The sequence below is a fragment of the Heterocephalus glaber genome, unplaced genomic scaffold (assembly GCF_053883595.1).
Source record: "Heterocephalus glaber isolate CG9 unplaced genomic scaffold, H.glaber_assembly_v1.0 deba00000546, whole genome shotgun sequence".
NCBI lineage: Eukaryota > Metazoa > Chordata > Mammalia > Rodentia > Bathyergidae > Heterocephalus > Heterocephalus glaber.
In genome coordinates this window covers 1,794,633-1,818,063 of record NW_028258147.1, presented here as the reverse complement: position 1 = coordinate 1,818,063, position 23,431 = coordinate 1,794,633, and the positions used below count along the sequence as shown (strand labels likewise).

Genomic DNA, 23,431 nt, shown 5'->3' with positions numbered 1-23,431 from the left:
TTATCCATTCATCTGTTGATGAACATACAGGCTACCTCTAAGACTTAGCTATTATGACCTGTGCTGCTATAAACATGGGTATGCATGTATCACTGTAATATGATGTCTTTAAGTCTTTTGGGGGCATTTACCGGATACTTAGTAGGGGAACAGTTGGGTAAAACGGAATTCGTATTTTTAGTTTTTGAGGAATCTCCATACTGATTTCCATAAGGATTGTACTAGTTTACATTCCCACCAACAACATAGAAAGATTACTTTTCCCCTTCTTTACAGATGAGAAAACTGAAGTCCAACAATGCTGAAGAACAAGCCCTAAGTATCATAGCCAGGATTGCACACAAATTTTTTTTTCCTTTCCAAATTCTGTGCTTTCTGTATCACAATGTATAGACTTTTCTTTGGAGGATAATTTAGTGATGTACCTTTCTCTTCCCATTTTTAGCACTTCACCCTCCCACCCCTGCCCGCCCATGACGCCTGAGCGATTTTATTTCCGCAGGCGGGAACTGAGCGGGCAGAGGACTAGGTGCTCAGGGCCGAGGGGACTCCAGTCCGGAGGAGGGCTGGGGCAGCCTGAACTTGGAGAGGTCCAGGTTCAGGTCCAGGAAGGTGTACGTGCTGTAGTTGCGGCGTTGCAGGTTCCTGTAGGTGGTGTTGTCGAAGGGCTCGGCGGGCGCACGGGCCTGGGCGGACTTATTTTTGGTGGACTCTGTTTCTTGGGCTTTGGCGGCAGCTCCTTTTCATTCTTCCCCGACTGTGGCTCAGACGTGAGCGTGAGCGGACGCATGTAGCTCTCGGGCTACGCCCTGCGCGTCCACGTCGCCTGAGGACCCGCCCCTTTTAAAATTTATTTACATCACCTTTTATTTACTATACTCTAACCTCATAAACTATTTAGCATTTCTCTTATTTAGCTTTATAATAGAATCCCTAGTTCTTTTAAAAAAACTACATTTAACCTCCGTAATTCTATACCCACTACTTTATTTGGTAGCCTTCAGTAACATGACTTCTGTTTCCATCTTTCCATCCAAACACTCTGCAAAGGGTGGTTTCTAAAACACATGGGTATATTTAATTTGTATTCCTACTGGACCTCACCATTGTGCTTGCACTTTTTTTTTCCTTTTTCAGTAGTAGGGATTGAACCTGGGGCCTTTATGCTAAGCTATGTCCTCAGTCCTTTTTGTCAATTTGATACAGTGTTAAGTCACTACATTGCCCAGGCTGGGTTTAAACTTGTGATTTTCCTGCCTCAGCCTCCCAGAGTGCTGGGATTATAGGCACCACCATGCCTCTCTTGGTTGTTGGGCTATCGACCACCTCTTGCTCCTCTGGTGGTTACCTTTTCTTTCTTTCTCTCTTTGAATGATCAACAGTGGAAAAATTTGTGCACTATGCCGGGAAGCGCCATCAGCACTCACAGTTACACAGTGGTTGGACGGACATCAGTGCATTTCCTCAACTCTGATTATCCAAGGTCAGTTGCACCACCCAAAGTACAAGTTCCCTGTCTATGCTAGGACCTAGTCTTTCTTCTTCACTTCAGAATCCTCACTCCTTGGTCCATCCTTGGTGTAGAAGGAAGTATTTGTGAAGAAACTGAAATAATTTTTGATAGGAGATTCCAAACACAGAAGGGATCCACTCCATGCAGAAAGTGGCCAGAAGTGCTGGGGTTTTCCTAGGCAACTGTGAAGAGAACAGTGTGACTACAGCAAAGGATAGAGGGCTGGAGGAGCTGCTGACGTGTCAAAAAGTCATAACAGACTTTGAAAGAGTTAAACCCTCTTCTCACCCTCCTCAAATCAACAAAAAACAAAGAAAAAAGAAGAGACAAAAATGACTAGTGCTCTCCTCGGAGACACCAGGAATTGTCTAGTGCCCTCTTTCATAGCAGCCTGCAACTTTCACTATTTTTGAGCTTTTACCACTCTGTAGAAAACTGATAGTAATGCAGATGATTCTATAGAAATTAAAATGTCAGGTGAGTACCATCTACTTTCTACCTCCTGTAACCTTGAACCCTACCCACAGAAACATTTAGTTTTGCATTTATTAATGACTTTATTTCAGCATTTCTCAGTGCCTATGTACATGTCAGTTTTAAACATCTTATCCGTTATTCATTAATTAATGAGCTAAATAAAATCGGTGACATGTTCATTTTATATTTATATGAGAGTCATGACTTGAACTTTTATATAAAAATATCCATTTAAAAGAAAGTAGATGAACATTAGGTTTTAAAGGGCCTCAAAAGCCTGTCTAGAAGGTTTAGATTTCACAGTGTCAGAGGTTTAAAGGCTGAAACAAAATGGGTTAAAGATTTGCAGTTTTGGACAAAGACACTGGAGCACATGTGGTTGGGGTGGAAAGAAAAGCTACTGGCCATTGCCAGAGTCCGGGTAGGAGAAGGTGAGAGGTGTAATAGAATGAAGCACCTACCGTAGTGTGTAGAGTGGCGCCTGCTGCCTCCCATACAGTGTGAACGAACTAAGGTACTAATGATAGGAAAGAGGCAGATCAAGGAACATTTCTGAAGGCAAGTCTCAATTAGGCACACCCACTATCTTCCAGACTCTATAATTTAAACCTTTCTTAAAGATTAAAATTTAGAGGCCCCTTATATTTTCACTGACTCCTATTGATACTTTATTCATAGCACCAAGTAACAAACCTTTACAACACATTCTAAAATTCTCTTTAACTTAATTCTATACTCACATTTGGTTACAGATTGTTTCTGTTGACTCAGAGTCTTTAAGCCACAGGGGCCCACAGTTGCTTTTCCTGCAGAATATTATGTTCCCCAGAGAAGTAAAGGAACTGGTGCTTTGAGACAGTTACATTGGAGCTCCCTATGAACCGCTTGTGCAGTCTCCTCCCAAACTGGCTATAGGACTTTTCAGCCAATGGGCTATTAGCAGGTATAGCACAAGTAGAGATTGGGTGCCCAGTTGTAGCTGGGGGTTGTCTTCTGGAACAAACCCTCTTGGAACCCAGCTACCAAGCAATAATGGAGTCTAGGCTGTCCTTTTGGAAAGAGACAGCACATATAGAAAGGAAGACCACAGGAAGGAGAAGGGGGTTCCCCAGCTGAGCTCCTTGCTGAATGCAAGCTGTGTGATTGACAACCATGCCGCCAACACTCATGGAGTAGAAGAGCATCCCAGTCAAACCACAGACTCTGGAGAATTGATAAATCACTGTAGTTTTAAGCCACTCTGTGTGTGTGTGTGTGTGTGTGTGTGTGTGTGTGTGTATTTCATACAATAGAAATCTGAAACAGGGAGAGAGCAGTTTGCCCATGGGAGAACCAGGGAAGAACATCTTAGACAAGTCATTTAAAAATTTTTCAATGACCCCAGAAGTTCTGTTCAACTACACTTTCCATCACCGATAAGATAGCAAGTGCACCCTCTTTGTGAGCTCTCTCAGCCTCTGTTCTCAGAAGCCTGAGTTTAGGGAGTCTTTGCGAGTTTTATCCCTTGGCTGGATTTCAACAGAGAGACAACATGGCAAGCCCTCATACCTAGCAGACTCTGGAGAGGCCCTAATAATTGGCTGCTTTTATCAGTCAGAAGCATGTAAAAATTGACTTCACTATAGCAAAATCTTGAGGGGTTTAGGCAGCCCTCCATTTTGCTAACTAACCTTGATGTTTAAAACACATATAAATATGCACAGACACACATCCATACAGGAAAAAGTTTGAACATGAAATTAAAACTAGTGAAAATAAGATATGACAACCTGGAGTGACTGCTTCATTCTTTGGGTATATTTTTTATCCCACTGAGAGAAGATTTTAATAGTAAAAGTTAGCTGCTCTTGGGTGACCTAACAATGGTTACCTACACAAGGACGTAGCAAGCAACACTCACTTTTCAATATTCCCTGCCTGAAATTGTCACTTTTATCTCCACCTTTCTTCCCTTGCTCTCCCACTTATCCACTTCCCAACATCTGTATCCTTGGATGATAATTTTAATTGCTTTGGTTGAAGACAAATGTTTAGTTGCTATTGCACCTTTGTTTGGCTGAGTGGGTAAAGGAAGCTGGGGACAAGTGCAGATTGCTCAGCAGCTTCTGTTCAGGAAATGTAAAGGAAGGACACAGCTGGGGGGATGATGAGCTACCAAAGAGGATGATCTGAAGTGCTGTTGAGGGTGGAATTGTGGGAGTGAAGGGCTATGTGTTCTCCACTTCTCTGTTTCCATTTCTGTGAAATCTCCAGTAAAATGTCCCTACCTAGTGAATTTATTGTGGAATTGATCTGTTTTAAGATGTATTGACGTGCTGTATCCTTGGTGTGGGTGAAGAAGAACTTCCTGTGGAGAACAACCCCACCTGGATCCCATGGGTAATGTTTGTGGTAAGAACTTCAGTGGTACAATGAGCAGAAACTAGCCCTCACCTCACGCCCATCATTAGGAAGAGCTCTCCTATCTTCTGTGAACAGGCCTAATGGATCTGATTAATCAGAGACCAAGTTCCCTGGGAGGGAAGCTAAGGGTAGAATATGGAGCCACTGTTGTCTCCTAAACTTGTTAAAAGAAGCCTGATTTTGTTTGGCAGACAACTCCCAGTCTCAGGCGAGAGAAATTAGGATTGGTTAAGCTAACCATGAGACCCCATTTCCTTTTGACAACAGTTACTTTAGGGAACTGGCCATATGACCAGGTTCTTGCAGTGAGATGTAAGGAGAGATGTTTGCTGGGTGAGTTTCAGGGAACAGTTTTCTTTAGCCCCATTAAGAGAGATTTGTACTAAGAGAAGGATCAGTCCTTTTCCTTCCTGCTTGGATCGTTGTGTGAAGATGCAGTGCTGAGGGCTTTGGCAGCCATCTTGTGACCCTGAGAAGAAAGCCAGTGGAATCACAGAGAGTCTGAACAACCCAGGAATTACCAACCTCCAGACATTTTGTTAGGAGTGATGAATATACTTGTGTGGATAAGTTGCCATTAGGCAGGTTTTCTGTTTTTTCTAGCTCATATACAACTCATGTATTTTTCTTTCATTTGATCATAGGCAAAATGAAATTGGATGCTTTGCTGTCCTAGTTTCCAAGTTGTAGCCCAAGGCAGCTGCAGATTTGAGTTAGTGCTCTAGGGTTGTAAAGGATTTGCTCTTGTTGCTAGGCAACATGGTGACACTATGGGTTCTGGCCTTCAGCGCTCTCTCTCTTTCTCTTTCTCTTTATTCTTTCCTCCTCCCTCCCTCTCTCTCTTTTCTTTCCTTTCATTTTAACTTCCTCTTTCCTTCCTCCAGGAACTGCTTCTGCCTGTTGGACAGCTCCCAGCCTGGAGACAGACTCCTGAGGCCATTCCTGTTTCAGGTGTTCTACCCTGGATCCTTTCCACCTGGACAAGCTCCAAGGGCCCCTACAGCTAATGTACATAGGTGCAATGCACCACCTGCTGCACCTCGGGTCAACTGTCATGGGTCTCTGCTTGTCATGAGGGCTGACCCCTTTCTTCCCACCAACACCTTCTTCTTCCTCTCCATTCCCCATATGGCAAGCTCTGGCACAAATCTTGACCACAGACTTAATTAAAGGGCATGCCATTTAACCTTTCTATTTCTGTTTTCTCACTGATAGATAACTGTCACTGTGGAGACCAGATAAAGTGCAAAAGCCCATGTCTCTTCCTGTGAGACTGCTCCTCCTGCCTTGACCCCCTGCACTCATTAGGTTGCCACTGGCTCCCAGCTGGTTGCTGGGATGCCACTCCCTTGCTAAAGCCTAGAACTGGTAACTCCCTTGGTTTTCAGGCTATGGCTCAGTAGTCTGTTAGGACCTTGATTCCATTTTGAATTAATGGCCCTCTAGACAAACTGGCAAAAAACTTCGTCAAAAGTTAAAAATAGACAAAATAGAAGAATAAATGCACAAGATCCAAAATAATTCTGACATTTTCAAATTGCAGCAGACTTGATGCATGGTGGGAGGTTAGCATAGCACAGTGGGTAAGAACATGCGTGGGTCTGAGTCAGAATGATGTGAATTCGAACTTCTATTAACTTGGACAGGTAGCCTGTTCTTTTATCTGTTACGTGGGTTAATGCCAGACTGTCCTCACTGTTTTTGTGATGACATGTGTTCCATATGTCCAAACCATGTCTAGAGTCACCACAAAAGTGGTGACGGGAGTTCCCATGAGACAGTGCTCCAAAACATCCTGAGATGGGGCCTGTTGGTATTTCAAACAAAGAAACACTGAACAAGGGGGTGATAAATCTAAGGCATTTATTAGGGAAACTTACATACAAAGGGCTGAAGACTTCTCCCTGATGGACAGAAAGATGAGACGTTCTACCCATATATGTCTGTAATGCAGGAGCCCAGTTGTGGCGTTTATGTGAAAGTTTAAGGAGTTTGTCTCAGGGCTGATCTAGTTTCTTCCAGTGTTTGGGCAACAACCCAAACAGCCAGGAATGTTCAAGGCCCTGATTTTAGTTCAAGCCCATAGGAGAAAACCTGCAACTGGCTGGGTCACAGAGCAGCCAAAGCACCACGTTTTAGTCAGGACAAAGAAAAGAGTGAGGGATCTGGGGGACCCTATGCCATAAGACGATGTACGTATTAACATTTGTTAATATTTCCATGGACCAGCACATTATCTGCAGAGGTCAGTGACAGACCTCTTGTTATCCTCTCCCATTTTATAGATGAAGAACCTGAGGGATGGAGAGGTGAGATAATCTTCAGCATCATACAGATGATAAATTGTGGACCTGGGCTTCAAATTCAGGGTATCTATCATCAGAAGCCCTGCTAAGGTGAATGGTACACCTTGGCATCCTTTTCTGGCACACTGGGTATGCTAGGAAAAGTGCCTATGATTATATTATTTATAAATGTGCATTGCCTGAATTAGCATCAGATGAATTTGTTTGAAATTCCTTAAAACATTTAAAAGATGTCAAAATAAGAGTAATATTAGCTAGCAGATGCAATGAACTTTTAAGAAGTGGCAAATTATTTTTAGTTTATATCTCATAATCACATATTATGAGAAGACCCCCTGCTTCCTGTGGTTCGATATGGTCTGCTTAGATGTCCTTGTGTGTAGCACCTTCCCACGGTCTCCTGGTCACCATGCTTTCCTTTCTTGCTAGGCCCCGCTCCAGTCTTTGATGGAGCCTCCTAGAAAGGCCTAGGAAGTAGGCTGCCTCTGCCTGGCTACTCCCCCTCCCAGGGCTGGTTCCTAGGCCTGTCCCCACTGCCCTTTGACAGACTGAATTTCTGTCCTAATGTACAATCTGAGTGTGAGATTTCAATAGGCAGCCAGCCCTCAATAAGTGAGATTATATGTGTACTTGTTAACCATTTCTCATGCATCAGCCCATTTAATTTTCACAGTGATAGAATGTATTATTCATTATTTTAATCTTTAATACACAATTTTTAATTCTTTGTTGTAATAAAAATCTAACTAAAGTCATAGGCTTTATTTTAGCCTGGGAGAAAATAAAAATAGTCTTTTCCTGGCTTAAGCAAAATATTTTTTACCTTCAAGAAAACACAGATATATTTAAATTCATTACCTTAGCAATCCACTATTAAGATAACCAAATAAAATTTCAGACTTTAAGAGGCAAGAGTTTACTTTCAGAGTCTCAGTGTCTTAGAAGATTCCTTCGGTAGAAACACCATTTGCCGGAGTGATTTTGTGATACCAGCATGCAGAGGTAGAGACAGGTGCTATGAGGTACAGCGAGTCATTTGTCTCAATTCTTCACTCCTCCCTGCACTTGGGATCCACTTTCCTGCTTTTTTACGTAGTCTTGGCCATGAGACTTGTTTGGGCCAACAGAATTAAGCAGAAGTCTCAGGAGAGTCATTAAGACTCGAACGACAGATGAGTGGAAGAATCTGAAATATACTGGAGAGTGAGGGCCTGGGCTCCAGGTAGGAAGTTAGGGGTTCTGGCTAATCAGACCAGGACAGAGAGATTCTCATTGCCTGGGATATAACAATTGTTTTGGCCCCATTTTTAACTTGGGCCCAGTTAGAGAAAGCCAAATATGATCCCCTGCCCAATCATGTAGGATGCCCCACTTCTAGTCCGCTTGCCTCCAGCTTCCTAGCCAACAGCCTCCAATCAGAACACACCTGAAGCCTTCCCTTGTCCACTCTGAAGTCTTCCGACTTCTCTGCCTGCCTAGGAGTCTCTGTGATGGTGCCTGGCTCCTTTGCTACAGTAAGCTCTAAATAAATAGTATTGACAGCCCTCATCTGGGTGATCATCATTTATTTTCAAACGTTGGAAGCAACTGCTCCATTTAATAGATTGACATAGGAGGACTTAAATTATTTGAATTGATAAGAAGATAGAAATACGCCGGTCTCATCAGTAAAGCTTGTATACATGTGTTGAAATACCACACTATACCCTATAAATACATGCAATTATTACATGTTAATAAAAAAATTTCATTAAATGCAACAAACTTTTATTGCATACTCACTGTATGCTATCATAGGTGCTAGGCTATTTCCTATGTACTTCTGCAATGATTTTATATGTGCTTATATATAGCATATAAGCACATATTCTATGTTCATGTGATAGTATGTATAATTAATATCATCAATATTTTCCCCTGTTTTGGTTTCCTTTAGGATTATGTTTCCTGATTCTGATTTAGACTCTGGGTGAAAATTGGGAGGTTGGCCCAAACAGAATAATCAACCTTGCACATGCAGATGTCCTTCGGAGTCCAAGGGAAATTATAGACATTCATTTTCTTTTTCTAGCCTTATTTCCTGCTACATCACAGTGACAATTAAAAGCAATTGAAGTAGCCTTTAGATTTCAATCACAGGACTTTGGCAGATATACAGTCCTAGCCAAACCCATGGGGCCTTGCTGGCAAATAAGTGGCATACTTGCCTCTGTTTTCTTACCGCTGTTTTTGACAGACATCTTCATCACTGCACCCTTCGCTGATCTGCCTGGATGTGGCTTCAGAAAACTGCTAAAAACAGTGCTGCAGGAAGCCACTTCCAATCCAATGTAGGGCATACTGAATGAAATAAATTTGCCATGTCTAATCTATTCTATTGCATGTAAAACAAAGGCTGGTGGAAATCCACTACATTTCATGTCCTGATGGAGGGTCAAAACCACAGCTTGAACAATACTAATTCAGGGAACAGAACTAGCCACAAAGTGAAGTATGACTGATTTCAGCACAATATCAAGAACATTTTGTTATGGAAAACTTAAAACATACACAATAGTAGAGAGAATGGGATAATTAACCCTCGTGGACCCATTTCTATGCTGCGATAGTTATCGATCACAACCAGTCTTTTTTTTCTTTCTCTTATTTCCTCCCTGCTCTCCTCACCTAGGTTATTCTGACACAAATCCCAGCCATATCATGAGGATCTTGGTAACATTCTTAAAAGAAAAGAACTGTTTAAGCCAAGGGTGGTGGCACATGCCTGTAATCCCAGCACTCTGGAAGACTGAGGCAGGAGGATTACAAATTTGAGCCCAGCCTGGGAAATTTAGGACGTACCTGTCTCAAACAAACAAACAAACACAAAATTCAAAAAGGGTTGGAGAGGTAGCTCAGTGTGAAGACCCTGGGTTCAATCCCCTTTACCTCAAAAGAAAGAAAAAGAATGTTTTAGAAAAACTTAAATTTAATACCTGTTTCACCTAAAAATATTAATAATAATTTCTTAACATCATCAAATATGCAGACAATTTTCATATTTTCCTAATTGTTACATTAAGATGAGGATATAAACAAAATTCATACATTACAATTGGCTTATATGTTTCTAGAGTATTTATAAGATTCTTACACTCCCTTCCCTGGTACACTTGCACATTATTTGTTGAATAAATCTTGCTTGTCCTTTGAAATTTCACATAATCTAGACTTTTCCAAAGTTCCATAAGGAGACATGTGCTATCTTGTTTCATTTCCCTTCTTGTAATTCTAGGAGCCACTGATGAATCATCCCCTAAAACCATTAATAAATATTTAAATATTCACTTTAATTGATAAGCAACTGCCTCAGAAAGCAATGAGAAGAATCAATTTATCAATTCCCCATAGATTAATCTGTAAAACTGACTGCACTTCAAACAATACCTCATGTATTTAAGGGAGATATTCTAAAAAAGTGAATCTAGAAGAAAAGTTGTGTGAGAACATCCAAAAAGATTTCTGAAAATGTTATTAAAGATTATTGTAAAGGTGCAGTGAATAAGTTACCACAAGACTAAGCCAAAAGATTAATGTTAATTCCATGTTGTTTATAACAGTGGAAGATGGCAGTAGCCTAAATGACCAACATTGGAGCAGAGGCTGACTTAAGTTATGATACCTCAGAAAAGGCATGACTATAATGTTAACCTTTCAAATATGGCAAAATTTTATGGAAATATTGATTATATTCTCAAGATAGTACATGAACAGAGAAAATTTTATCCCCCAATAGTATGTAAAATCCGGTCTTAATTGTGTAAAATATGGATATATCAAATTGGATATATAGGGTTGGATGGGAATATATTATGAAAAGATACTATTCTGAAAAGTAATATATAAACTATACCTTGAATATTATCCTGTGTAATAACACTAAAAATCAGCACATACTTCCTTTTTTAATAGTAAGGGGAAAATGAAGAATATATCTGTGTGGTAGAATTATGAGCAATTTATATTTTATTCTTTATGTTTCTTTACAGTTTCCCAATTTTCTCCCATGGCTATATATCTCTTCAATAACCAGAAAAAAGAATATATTTTCACAAGTGATGGACTCCCCATTGCTGAGGTATTAATTGAGGAATGTAACTTTTAATTTTACCTTTTGTTTTGTTAGAGACTTCTGGGGGTTATACTAGATGAAAAGTTGGAGTAGTTGGTTCAATTCAAATTTATATTTTTAAATGTTTCTATAGCAGTCAGAACATTAATTGGATTCAGAAGACCTGAGAGCTAGACCTGTGTCTATTCCCACCCATCACTTAGGTTTGGAAAATTTATTTTAGTTTTGAAGCCTTGTTTTGTTTGACTATACAATGAGAGGGAATAATTCATTTAATCTTTTTAATTTACAAGGATATCACAAAGCAAATGAAATAATTCAGCATGTAGCAGAAAAACATCCTGTGTGTCATTGTTTTTAAGAGCAACACCTGAGATGTTTATTCTTGTACTATACCCAGAGGCTTAGCAGTGCAGTAACAAGGCCAGAACACTGCCTCCCAAACTTTCTCTAGCTCTCAGATTTCCCTGGGGCAGGTCCTCCTCTGACCTTTTAGAACTCTATTATGTTCCCTTTTGTTTTCCAATGCCTGTGGTACATCTCAGGCTCCCAGCATTACATTTTATTTCCATGGGCAGGAGCCATGTCTAGTCCCGCATTTGATTGATCATAAAAGGTTGTTGGTATCTAATTGATGTAAAAAGAGACCTGTAGAGCTGCTTCGTTTCTCATGTTTGTTCTGACTTGACTTGAAATAATTTGAGCCTGAGTTAGAGACCTTCTCTGGAACCCTGTGAAATTTTCTGGGAATAGTCTAGATTACTTCACCAGACAACAGTTAAAGTAAGGATGACAAGACAGAGTTGAGAAGCTGGTGAAAAGAGGTAGTTGACATGTTTGAATGAGATGGAGTCTGGGCTGAAACACTTGGTCTCTACAGTAAACTCTGCTACCACTAGCATGTTGGCAGACTCTTAGTCTCCCCAACTTGATCAAAGACTCTGGGCTCTTTAAGGTTCCTTTGGGAGCTACTATTTTCTTTGAACATGATGAACATGATTTCAAGTTAATGACCTAGGCTCTGGTGTTGGGTCTTGGGGAAATTGTTTCATGTCACTGACCCTCAGAGTTTGCATCTGTAAAACAAAGATAATAATATTTGTACCATGAAGATTATTGTAAGGAATAAGGGAGATAAAGCATACATAATATACATGGCTCTGTCTAGGGTAGTAAAAACAAAAGCTAAGATAGTTGCATGTAGCACTCAGCTTTTCAATTACTGGAACAAAATACCTGGCATCCACATCTTGAAGAAGAAGTTGAGTTTTGTTCACAGTTTCAAATGGTTTAGTCCATGGTTGGCTGGCTCCAAGACAGGAACATCACAGTACAAGAGCATGGTGGAACACATTGTTTAGTTCACAGTGCCCAGGAAACAGAGCAAGGGGAAGAGCAGCACCAAGAGATATGCCCTTCAAAGGCACACCCACCCATGACCCATCTCCAGCTGGGCCACCTCCTAACAGCACATCCAGCTATGAACATCAGTCCTATGATCTGATAATCTATTTAGCGGTCTCAATCCAATCACGTTAATAATTAAGTTTAACTGTCACGGTGCAGTCTGGTCAACATCTGAAAATTTTCTGTGTGAGATTCAGAGATCAAATTTGATGAGCTGCATTTTGCCTTAAAGACACAAATCCTGCAACCTACAACTTCCAGATAAAGACTGCTGTTCCAGAAGAATGTGCTTTACAAGACTTCAGATTGTGACAGTTTCTAATCCTGGAACTTCTGCTGCCCCACTGACTGGTTCAAAGGACTTACTTCTTACTGATGACCCACTCACAATATCCCCTTAGCAAGCAGTCATGTATAAACAGAATCCAGCACCTGTCTAAATTTGTTCAAAAGAAGTTACGTAATAACAAAGCCAACAGAAAATTATTCAAAGTAAGTCACTTTACCTCATCCCATTAGTCCCCCTCTTTGTCTTTAAAAAATAATCTTCCTTACCTTTGAGGGGGCACTTGTACAATTTCTAAAGAAATCTTAGCCAGTTAATGTTTTTCATGCAGATTCATCGACCTCTGCATGAATGAAGAGACAGAGGACAAGCAAGAACACTTTGAGAACCTACTGGGTACTGTAAACCAACAAATTATAAGCAAGGTTAAAATAAAAGCAAAGACCATTTTCATACAGGTACCAAATAGATTTGTGTGGTGGATAAACTAATGGTCAACTTGGAACACTCAGCTGAACGGAATCAGCATGGTTCTGGGCTTGGAAGACCCACCTGAGGATTGTTGCTAATGGCATAAAAAGAGAACTAGAGGGAAAGATCATTTGCTATTGATTATCTTGGAGAAGCTTGCTGAGGCTGGTTTTCCTGATATAAACTTGGCTGTTCTCATCAGAGGAGGAGCTTGAGTCCTGTCACCTTGGATGGCTACTGTTCTTGTCAGGGGAGCTCTGATCTTCACCTTGAGCGTCACTTCCTGGGTCCAGTGCAGATCCCTCAGCCTAGTGTCACAGATCCTTCACCCTGTTGACGCAGACTTTCTAGCTTCCACCACTGGCCTTTGGACCTTCTCAGTGCAGATCCTTGATATGGACTTGCATGAGACATTGCCTTGGGCTCTGGGCCTTCAGTGGGACTCATGGAGGACATTGCCATAGAACCCAGACTGTTGACTGGATTCTTCATGTCTCTGTTGTGTGGACAGATCTCTTGCCCTCCTTTGCATTTGACTTTTTAGGTGAATATTTTAAAATAATCCTGTAGAGCACAGGTCCTGGCAACAGGGCTGTGAATGGCTGGCGCTTGCTTTCAAAGGTCACCCTCGAAGCAGAGCCAATGGCCATGTTCGGAGGCTAGGGAACCACCAGGAGGTGGAGGGGTCACCCAGAGATGAACTTCAGCAAGCAGATTGAGCAATACTCCCTGAGTGCCAGGCAGACACTGACCTCTTCCCACGAATACTATAACCAAGAATATGTCCTGTCTTCCTGAGGTATGCAGTGCCATGAGGAAACAAAGCATGAACAGAAACTATTTTATTGGGCAAGTGAAATGAATGGATACTTCACAGAGGAAGAAATACAAATGGCCAACAAATATATGAAAAAATATTCAACATCTCTGGTCATTAGAGAAATGCAGATTAAACCAATCCTAAGATTCCATATTACTCCAGAAAGAATGGCAATCATCAAGAAATCAAAAAATAACAAATACTATTGAGGCTGTGGTGAAAAAGGAACCCTCCTACCCTGAAAAAGGAAACCTCCCACACTGTTGTTGGGAATGTAAACTTATATAAGCATGATGAAATCGATATGGAGATTTCTCAAAGAACTAAAATTAGAAATTCCGTATGACCCAGCTTCCTCCTTCTAGTTATCTTCCCCAAAAAGCTTAAGACATCATACTACAGCAATACTCTATGTGAACACCAATGTTTATAACAGCACAATTCATAATGAATAAATCCTGGAAGCAGCCTGTACACCCATCAATAGACAATTAGATAAAGAAAATGTGGCATCTATACATAATGGAATACTACTTAGCTATAAAGAAGAACAAATTTGAGACATCTGTAGGAAAATGGATGCACTTGGAAAATATAATGTTGAGTGAAATAAACCATGCATACAAACTTAAATACCCTATGGTATCTCTCATTTGAGCAAGGCAAAGTACAAAACTAAGAGAAAAATAAAGGAAGAGTAGAAGAAGACAAGGGGATGGATCTTTTGCAAATGGGAAAGCATCCAAGAGACTAAGGATGGGGGGTGGAGGGAAGGGGAAGGAAACATAAGTAGAATAAAAGTATGCCATATACAAGAACCTGAAAACTTCGATAAATATAAACATTATATGCCATAAACATGAACTAAGATTATTAATAGCAACAAGAATGAAATAATGAAAGGGGAATTAGAGGCAAGAGGAATGGAGAGGGAAAGGAATTTAAAAAAGAAACAAGTTGTATTATATACATTAACCCACTCCCCAAGATGATTGCAAACTGCATGTACTACAAATGTATACTAATAAAAACAAATAAAATGTTTAAAATAAAATTAACAAAGAAATAATAATCCTGTATATTCTGTGTCTTGTATTAAATCTATTCCCTTGCAAACCCTGGCTACAACAATTTGAAAATCAGGAGATACATGTTCAGTCAGAAACCAATAGTTTACCCCAAGGTTGGTTCTACTCTTATGACCTAACCTAACCCTACCTACTTCTCAAGGATACCACCTCCAAATACCCTCACAATGCTGATTACAGCTTCAAAATGTCAATTAGAGTGACACAAACATTCAGTCCATGGCACTCCATCCTTCTGTGTTCTGGAAAACAGTTCTCTGCAAAAACCACCCTTCCTCCTAGCCTTAGAGAAGACTAATGGATTCCCTCTTGCTTGCTTAGGAGAAAGTTGGTCACAGACCCTCCCTGTTCCAATTCTTTGCCTTATAAATGATTAGCTGAGGGCCGGGGATTTAGCTCAGTGGTTTTGCCACCTGCTGCGCAAGCGCAAGGACCAGAGTTCGATTCCCCAGTACCAAAAAAAAAAAAAAGATCACCTGAACCGTTTCATCAATAATGATCAATGGGATGAAATGCTTGTGAAGTAAACTTTGGTGAACTTCTTCCAGGTCCCTGCCCTGAGCCAGCAGGTAGACCCACCTGAAAATAGGCCAGCCTTCCAACAGCATAGGCCTAGCATCTTCTCAGCTCTGGTGAGGACTTTCTGGCTATATCACACTATGGCTGATGACGTCATTGTGGGAACACATGAAAGAGCGAGAGATCACATCACCAGGACAGGAAATAATAGATGTGGAGAGGGCAAGGGCACTTGTGTTATAATAGCTCACTGTCATGAAACTGATCCACTTCTATGAAACCTGACCCACTCCCAGGAGACAGCATTAATCCTTGTTGAGTGTGGAGCCCCCATGACCTAATTACCTTCTATTAGGCCCACCTCTTACCATTTCCACTGCCCAAAACCACCACACTGGGATCAACTCTCCAGCACATGAACCTGTTGGGGATGAACCATGTCCAAATTATAGCAATGAAGTTGCCCATGTCTGGTTGGCAGGAAAACCAAATCAAGATTCAAGAATAAGAAATACCTGCCTAGGAGCTCTCTTTTTCACAGGGTTTTCCTGGAGTGAGGATTTATATCAAGGCTTGTTAGTCCATCAATAAGTGAGGAAAGAATAAAAAGAGATTAAAAATTGTAAATAAATTACCATAGCCATATAAATAAATGGTGCAGTGACTACGTTTATATGTTAACTGGGCTGTGCATGGGGTGCACAGACATTTGGCCAATTCTAGATTGTTTCTGGATGAGATTACATTGAAATTGGTGGACTATGTAAAGCAGATTACTCTCTTCAAGGCTGGTTGACTTCACTCAATTTCTTGGAGATCTGAACAGAACAAAAAGGTAGAATAAAGAATTGTTCTGTCTGCCTGGCTGTTCACAAGCAGAGTCATTGGCCTTCTGCTATCAGATTCAGATTCAGACTGGAGTTTATACTGTTGTTCTCCTGGTTCTCAGTCCTTTGGAATTGAACTGGAACTACATCACAGACTTTTATGAGTCTTCAGTTTGCAAACTACAGGTCAGGGGTCACTTTACCTTCCATAACTATGCAAGTCAATTTCTTATAGTTAATCTCAATCCTTCTCTATATCTTTATACCTACATCTGTATGTCCTATTGATTCTATTTCTCTAGAGTACTATACATGGGTAGGTGGGCCCTGTTGCATTCTTTTTTCCTGTCCTGAGGAGATGTGTCCCTGATGCTGTCAGAAGTGAGAAGACTCCCTGAGCCCTTTCAAGGTGTAGAGGGTATGCATTATGGCTTGTGTTTAAATGAGACCCCCAAAGTCTCACTGAGTCATAAGTGGGCTTTTTCAAAGGTGGCTGGATCTAGAGTATGTGACACTAGAATTGATTCATGTGGAATGCTAAGATCAAAGGCACCAGAATTAAAGGTATGAGTGTAACCTGGCTTAAGTAGCCTGGATAAGATATAAGGGATAGAAAGAGCTGTGGTCATCCCTTGCTTGTTTTGCTACCTTCTGTCCACTATGAACTGTTTCTCCTCTGCGATGCCTGTTTGCTATGCCACTCTGTCTTCGAGCCAGCTGATTATGGACTGAAGCCTCTATAAACTGGAAGCTAAATAAACCTTTCTCCCTTTAACTTTAGTGTTAGGTATTTTGTCTCAGTAACAAGAAAAGTAACTAACAGCATAGTGGTATACACTCAAATGGTGGAGCATCCTCTGTGTACTGTTGGCTCAGAGCCTAGGATTTCAGCTTCTGCCCACCTCACTGGAAACAAGGCCAAAGGGAAAGAGAGATGGACTGTCCGATAATTTCCCATCCTGGCAAATCCTCTGACTTGTCTGTTCTCTAAACACCAGTGGAGGATTCCAAAACCCTTGTTCCCTCCCGTTTTTGGGTTTTGTTGATCTGATTGGTTCTGGAAGCCACCTCTATGATAATACTACTTTACATTTACTTCTGTATGTGATTTTTTTTTTTTTTTTTTTTTTTTTTTTTGGTCCCGGGGATCAAACTCGGAACCTTGCACGTTTGCGGCAGGCACCAGACCCACTGAGCTAAATCCCCGGCCCTGTATGTGATATTTTACAGAGGATGGTGTCCAGTCATAGCCTGCTGACATTAAAACAAAAAGATCCTGGATGGAGAAAAAGGGAGGTTCCCCGTCTAGGTGAGGAATGACCTATGGTCACTGTCCCCTCGAACTTTGCAACCTCAGATATTCTTGTGCATTGCACAATTGTCATGTTTTATAATTCAGTGCCTGAAAACCTTTGGAAAGGGAGCAGTAGGAATCTTCCACCCTATCTAGAAAGAGGAGTACCACAGGATCCAGCTACGTCAGTAAATGCCTTCGAGACCTTGGGCAAGGCACAAAACCTCCCTGGAAACATTTTAGCTGAAGCATCATCCCAGGCATCTCTTCCTATTTCTGCCTTCCCTATTTTCATTGCTGCCAGATAGAAGATGGGACCAATGGCCTCATCTCAGCCAGCGGACGCGGGCCTATTAATAGGGCCCATGGCTGCTCTGGCTTCCGTCTTCGGAGCCCCCAGGGCCTGCTGGCGCCTGCCTGTTTGCTCTCCAGAGCCGAAGTCCCAAGAGCAGACTCCTCTTGCACTTCCACCTCCTGACCTCAGCCTCCACCAGGAATGGTGGGCAGTCTTGGTGGCCAGAAAGGGGAGACGCCCAGGGTGAGTGGCACTGGAGAAAACACTGTGGGGAGGAGGATGGCCAAGCCAGCCGGAGAGGCAGCTGCCAGCAGGGCTCCCTCAGAGGAGCACAGCCAACAAAAGCAGTGGCATTCGCTTTAAGAAGAGTAATCGAGAAGAAAACAATCTTGACTCTTCCTCCGCCCTCGCTAAATCTTCCATCCTCTCCGGGAACTGAAGCGGCCCAGAGTGCCAGGAAGAAAGGAAGCAAGTGCACAAAGTAGAGAAAAAGTAGCGTTCGCTTATGCCACGCCCCCTCTTCTTCCCCAGAGCATCCGGAGGACCTCGGTATATCTACCTCCTCCCCACGTGTCCCCATCACCCGGGGCTGCTGGACAGGCGCCGGCACCACCCAGGTTGCTCTGAGTGCTCCTGGGGTGGGCGACGCCCTCCCTCCCTGAAGCCTTCTCCTCCCCCGCGGAGGAGGGCAGCCGCTGGCGAGGTCACAGGTGGAGCCTGCAGCTGGGGTGCCCGGCGCCTGGAGGGAGTAAGGCTTTGGAAGGCCAGGGGTGTGTGTGGGGGGGGGGGGCGGGAAGCCTGTCGTGGCCCCCGGAGATGGGCTCTGTCTCCTCCGCGCTGGCGCGGTCCCGCAACACCGTGGTCCACTTGGGCTCTTCGCCACCGCAGCTCGGGCCGCCGCTGGCTGTTCCCGCTGTTCCCAGAGACCCACTCGCGCTCCCCCAAAGTTCGGAGCGCGGTCTCGGGCGCGGAGAGACCCCCAGTCCTCCCGCAGCCTCGGGGGAGCAGTCCACTGCAACGAGCGGGGTCGTGCTGCCGAAGCTGGAGAGCGCGGAGAGGTCCCCGGGGCTGGCGCGCGGGGAGCCCAAGTCCCAGCCCTACTTGCCCGGAAGCTGCAGCCCCGAGGGTGAGTTTCCTCATCTCGTATGCAGGTCGCTGGAGCACCTTTTGGGGGCTTACCTCGGGGGGGAGAAGAGAAGGCTCTGTCTCCCAATAGGATTTCGCTTTTCTCTTTCTCTTTCTCTTTCTCATAACTTCTTTTACAAGTTGATTCATTTCTGGTTCAGTAGGGGTTATTTCAGAAGGACCGGTTTTCATAGAGTTTTAAACGTAGCTGGGCAGATAGCTTACAACCTAAGGATCCCTTTCCCCGTCTTTGTACCTGCCAGCACCGTCTCCTCTAGGGAATTAGGGAAAAGACAGGATTCCTGTAGGTCCAGTCTTAGTTTTATGTGTGAAGAAGGAAACCAGCGTTTGGATCAGTATCTTCTGAAGGGACCTGAGATATGTGTTCTGGAAAGTGTGTGTGTGTGTGTGTGTGTGTGTGTGTGTGTGTGTGTGAGAGAGAGTTCGCGCGTGTGCATGTGTTTTAGGGTAGGCAATGTGGAAGAAATGAAAAGCCGCACAAGATTTGGAATCAGAGGTGAATCTGAATCTCCACCTGCAGCTTTCATTGTGAGTTTGGGCCAGTCTCCCTGTGTTTCAGTGGTTTCATTGGTAACACAAGAATGGTGATAATGCTTACCTTACAAGTAGTGGGAGAATATGCCCAGACATCATACATGTAAAAGTACTTTGTATACTGTAGCATGCTATGCAAACTATTCAGTGTTATGCTTGAACCAGATCTTTTCACCTCATCAGCTAAGGGAATAATGAAACCTACTCTAAAATTTTTAGTTTAAGATATTCAAAAGTTCTGTTTGATCGGATGAAATCTTATTTTGTGCAAGTGAGAGTAAAATGCCTTAGTACTAATTTAAAAAAAAAATCAATGCTCTACAAATGTTGGTAAATATGTCTGCTGGCTTTTCAATCTCATACATGAATTCCCACTTCATCCCAAAGAAGACTAGGTGGCGCTCACTAGGATTGTCTGCCGAGTTTTCAAGGATTCGGTTAACTAATTAGGCAATGTAGGTCCACCTAAGAGCAAAAGATGAGTTAGTGAAGAGGGGGATTTGATTACACTTTGAAGACACATATATGCTTATTCCCTTAAGAATTTTCTTATAAAAATGGCCAGTTTCTCCATTAGCTTGTATTTGCTGTTGTTTTATTAAAATGGACATTTTCTTTTCATTTAAAAGACGGTACATCCAGATGGTCCTGACAAGGGAGGACTTTTCCTTGTAAAATATGTTTTCTGCCATTCAGACCATATAACTTTGTAATATTTATTGGTAGAGAGCCAGAATAGGAGTCAGGATATTTGAGTTCCACAGCATCCTGGGGAAGGCTACTTATATTTGCTAAACTCATACAGTCTTCTCTTTTAAAATAAATACAGATATAATGGCATCATCTCCTCCGTCATAAGCTTAAAAGAAATTATGGAGGTAGAAATGGTTGGCGAAGTATAAATATTGAACAAGAGTAGGGCATTATTAAAGTATCTAGCAGCTTAATATTTTCTAATATATAGATGCATATTTAGTTTTATACAAAGGTATTATGATCTACCATAGTTACATACAATAAAATTTAGGATTCCTTTGTGGAAATTTTCAGTAACTTTGTGTGTGTGTGTGTGTGTGTGTGTGTGTGTGTGATATCAGTTGAATTATAAACATGAATCCATAATGGTTACTACCAAGATTTTCTTTGCATACTTTTGTTGGTATGAGCAGAAGATTTGGTTAGTGTACATATGTATAATGGCATAAATCAATTTTTAGGAATTTGCATTGAATTAATTTCTGTTCTGGATTCATTGAACATACCTTGTAAATACTTTTAACTTTAACCTTTGATTGAACAACCATTAATTTTTTACATTCCTTCCCTTTTTATTTTGTAAAGAGTATTTTCAATTGAAATTATATTGTGGGTTTTATATCACCTAATGTACTTACACAAAATTATTAGATTTCTATATTTTGTTCTTTTAAAAAAGAGGTACTTGAGCTTACATTTTGAAGTGTAGTGGGTTTAGATACTACAGAAGTGGAATTACAGACAGAACACATTTTTCTCATTTGTAAAAATGAGGTGAATTGTATCTATGAAGTAAGGTGGCACTTTGCTGGACTAGATTAAATTTCCTTAGAAATTTGTGATATTCAGTAGAGTAGTACAGAACTTAAGAATCTTGGGAACCCATTAGCTAGGTTTGCTAAAACTTATATTTTATAGCCAAACTGAACACACACAAAGTTGTGTGCTTAATACTATTTTATGAGGTTGTGAGATGGATATATTTATAATCATTTTACAAATGAAGACACTGAGGCACAGAGAAGTAATTAACTCTTCACACAGTCAGCCAATGACAGACCAAGAATTTATACCCAGTTAGTCTGGCTTTGGAACTTTGTGTTCTTAATTACTTCTGTAAGCTGCTTGGATAAAATGTCGAAGTCTGAGTCAGGACCTGGCATATATTAAACACGGGCATTTTATATCTTTGTCCATTTGCTTTCAGACCTTTAGGGTCCCACTCACTGGTAGAAAGGAGGGAACTCAATCCACTTTCAATGAATAGGTACCTCAGAATAAACAAATAGCAAAATAAACAAGAAAACATCCACAGGTAGCCATCTGTTTCTTAATAATCTGTAGTTGATTATTAGGCACTCCTACCTTTTATTAAAAACTCTTCTAGATGCGGATAGACTTTGATATGATTGATTAAGTGACTTTTTGGTTAATCATCTGGGGATCTTTTAGTTTTTAGTTCTAACTTTCTTTTTTAGTCTTGTTTTGCTTTTGGTTTTTCCTCTTTTGCAATACTAGGGATGGAACCCAGGGACTTTGCACTGAGCTTATGAATTGGTCCTTTAAAAAAATGTTTTTAGGGCCGGGGATTTATCTCAGTGGTTCCAGCTCCTGCCTCACAAGCACAAGGACCCGAGTTCGATCCTTGGTACCAAAAAAAAAAGTTTTTAAATTTTGAGACAGGGTCTCACTAAATTGCTAAGTTGCCCAGGTCGGGCTCAGACTTTCAATCTTCCTGCCTCGGCCTCACACAGTGCTGAGATCATAGGCCTGTGCCACCGTACCCGGCTTGTCCTGCTGATTTAACATTTGGAAAAGGCGAGTCCTTTCAGTCCTGATTTTAAAGTGAACCAGTATTTGTTAAGTGGCGGTCACAAAACACTGTCTTGCAGAATTTCTATCTGCTTATTGGTTTCCATTTAAAGTCTGTGATTGCTGATGAAGTCACCACTATTTGCTGCTAACAGGGCCCTCTCAGATGTTAAAATTCCTGGTTTCTAAACATTGATGCTTGTTAGAATCACTTGGAGAGGTAATTTCAGAAGCCCAGGCTGGAACAAGCACTCTAATTTATTTATTTTTATATTTTAATTTATTATTGATGAAAAGCTCCATCCCAGATCACTGGCAAATAGATTTTCAGATGTCCCACTACTCATTCTTCCACACAGTGTGGTCTTAGCACTTTAACCAACTTTCCTAGGTGATTCTGTGACCAATAAAGTGTGTGCTGCAGTCGCTTGGAGGCTTGCTAAAGCACGTGACCTGAGCTCCTCCCAACTTCCTGATCAGTAAGTCAGACAAGCAACCTAAGACTCTGTATTTCTGACAAGTCCCCAGGTGTCTGAAAACTATGGTCCTATCATAGAAGTCAGCCAGGAGGGCCACTAGTAATCGGCTGTGCAGCGTTGGTCATCTTGAGTTCTGGTGTGGGATTTGGGCAGATGCTGTGGAGGACAGACTCTAGATTCAGATAGCTTTCACTTACCAGTCTTTCTCCTTCACTTTGCCAGCCCCTTAGCAACCATTCTCTTGCCATTTTCTAAAATGTCAGGATAATTATGATCCTTCACTAGTGACACTTTTAACTTGGGATTAAAATTTTGGGATAATTGTTAGCTGAATTGAAAGGACTGAGTAATGTGAAAATAAAACAAAACTCTTGTCATTTTAAAGACTCGTGGGTGGATGGGTGAGGTGGTGACACTGCCAGCGACTTAATTTTCAAGACTCACAGCATCTCCTAATTCAGGTCCCCGTTCCGATTTAATTTAAACAGACAACTCGAGCAGCCTTCTAAGGCTTCGGTTAGGGACAGGCAGCTCTGATGAGAACAGACGTGAGACAGGTGCGTGGATGTGGCATTACCTCCAGGAACTGCCTTCCTCCTAGGGAGGCAAGTTGGTGGTCTCAGAGTCCTATCACAGCTGAGAAGTCTCAGTACCATTTTCCTTTGATCCTGTCTCCTGGAGTGGCTGAAGTAATTACTTCCAAAGTCAGTCCCAAGTTAGGGCAGCACAGATGACCTTCCTCCCTGAGCCACCAGCGGTGCATTTGCTTCTGTCAGGTGAAGACTTGGATTCCACATCGTGCACAGCTCAGAAAGACCCTGTGGATCCTCTGTCATCTGATCTTCAGGACAATTTTCTAAGGCAGATGGGACAGATGGCCTTATTGT

At 41.7% G+C, this 23,431-nt stretch overlaps 2 protein-coding genes across 8 annotated transcripts in view; both read left to right on the top strand.

Moving 5' to 3' along the window:
* CUNH6orf141 (chromosome unknown C6orf141 homolog) overlaps positions 1 to 14,866 on the top strand; it is a 53,787-nt gene extending 38,921 nt beyond the window's left edge. For both annotated transcript variants that reach the window (XM_087204522.1, XM_087204521.1), the window contains one exon: positions 277 to 14,866. The gene's annotated coding sequence lies outside the window, so the exon portion shown is untranslated. The remainder of the gene's footprint in view (positions 1 to 276) is intronic.
* A 3,743-nt stretch (positions 14,867 to 18,609) lies between these two features.
* The window catches only part of Pde1c (phosphodiesterase 1C), a 667,339-nt gene continuing 662,517 nt past the window's right edge, over positions 18,610 to 23,431 (top strand). For 3 of the 6 annotated variants that reach the window (XR_015448679.1, XM_087204516.1, XM_087204519.1), the window contains exon 1: positions 18,613 to 18,943. Coding sequence is in view for 5 of the 6 variants with exons in the window: in XM_087204516.1 (XP_087060642.1) it covers positions 18,634 to 18,943 (310 nt within the window). In the remaining variant the exon portion in view is untranslated. Of the gene's footprint in view, positions 18,944 to 23,431 lie in introns of all 6 variants that reach the window. The other 3 variants (XM_087204515.1, XM_013076529.3, XM_087204517.1) reach the window with 3 other exon arrangements.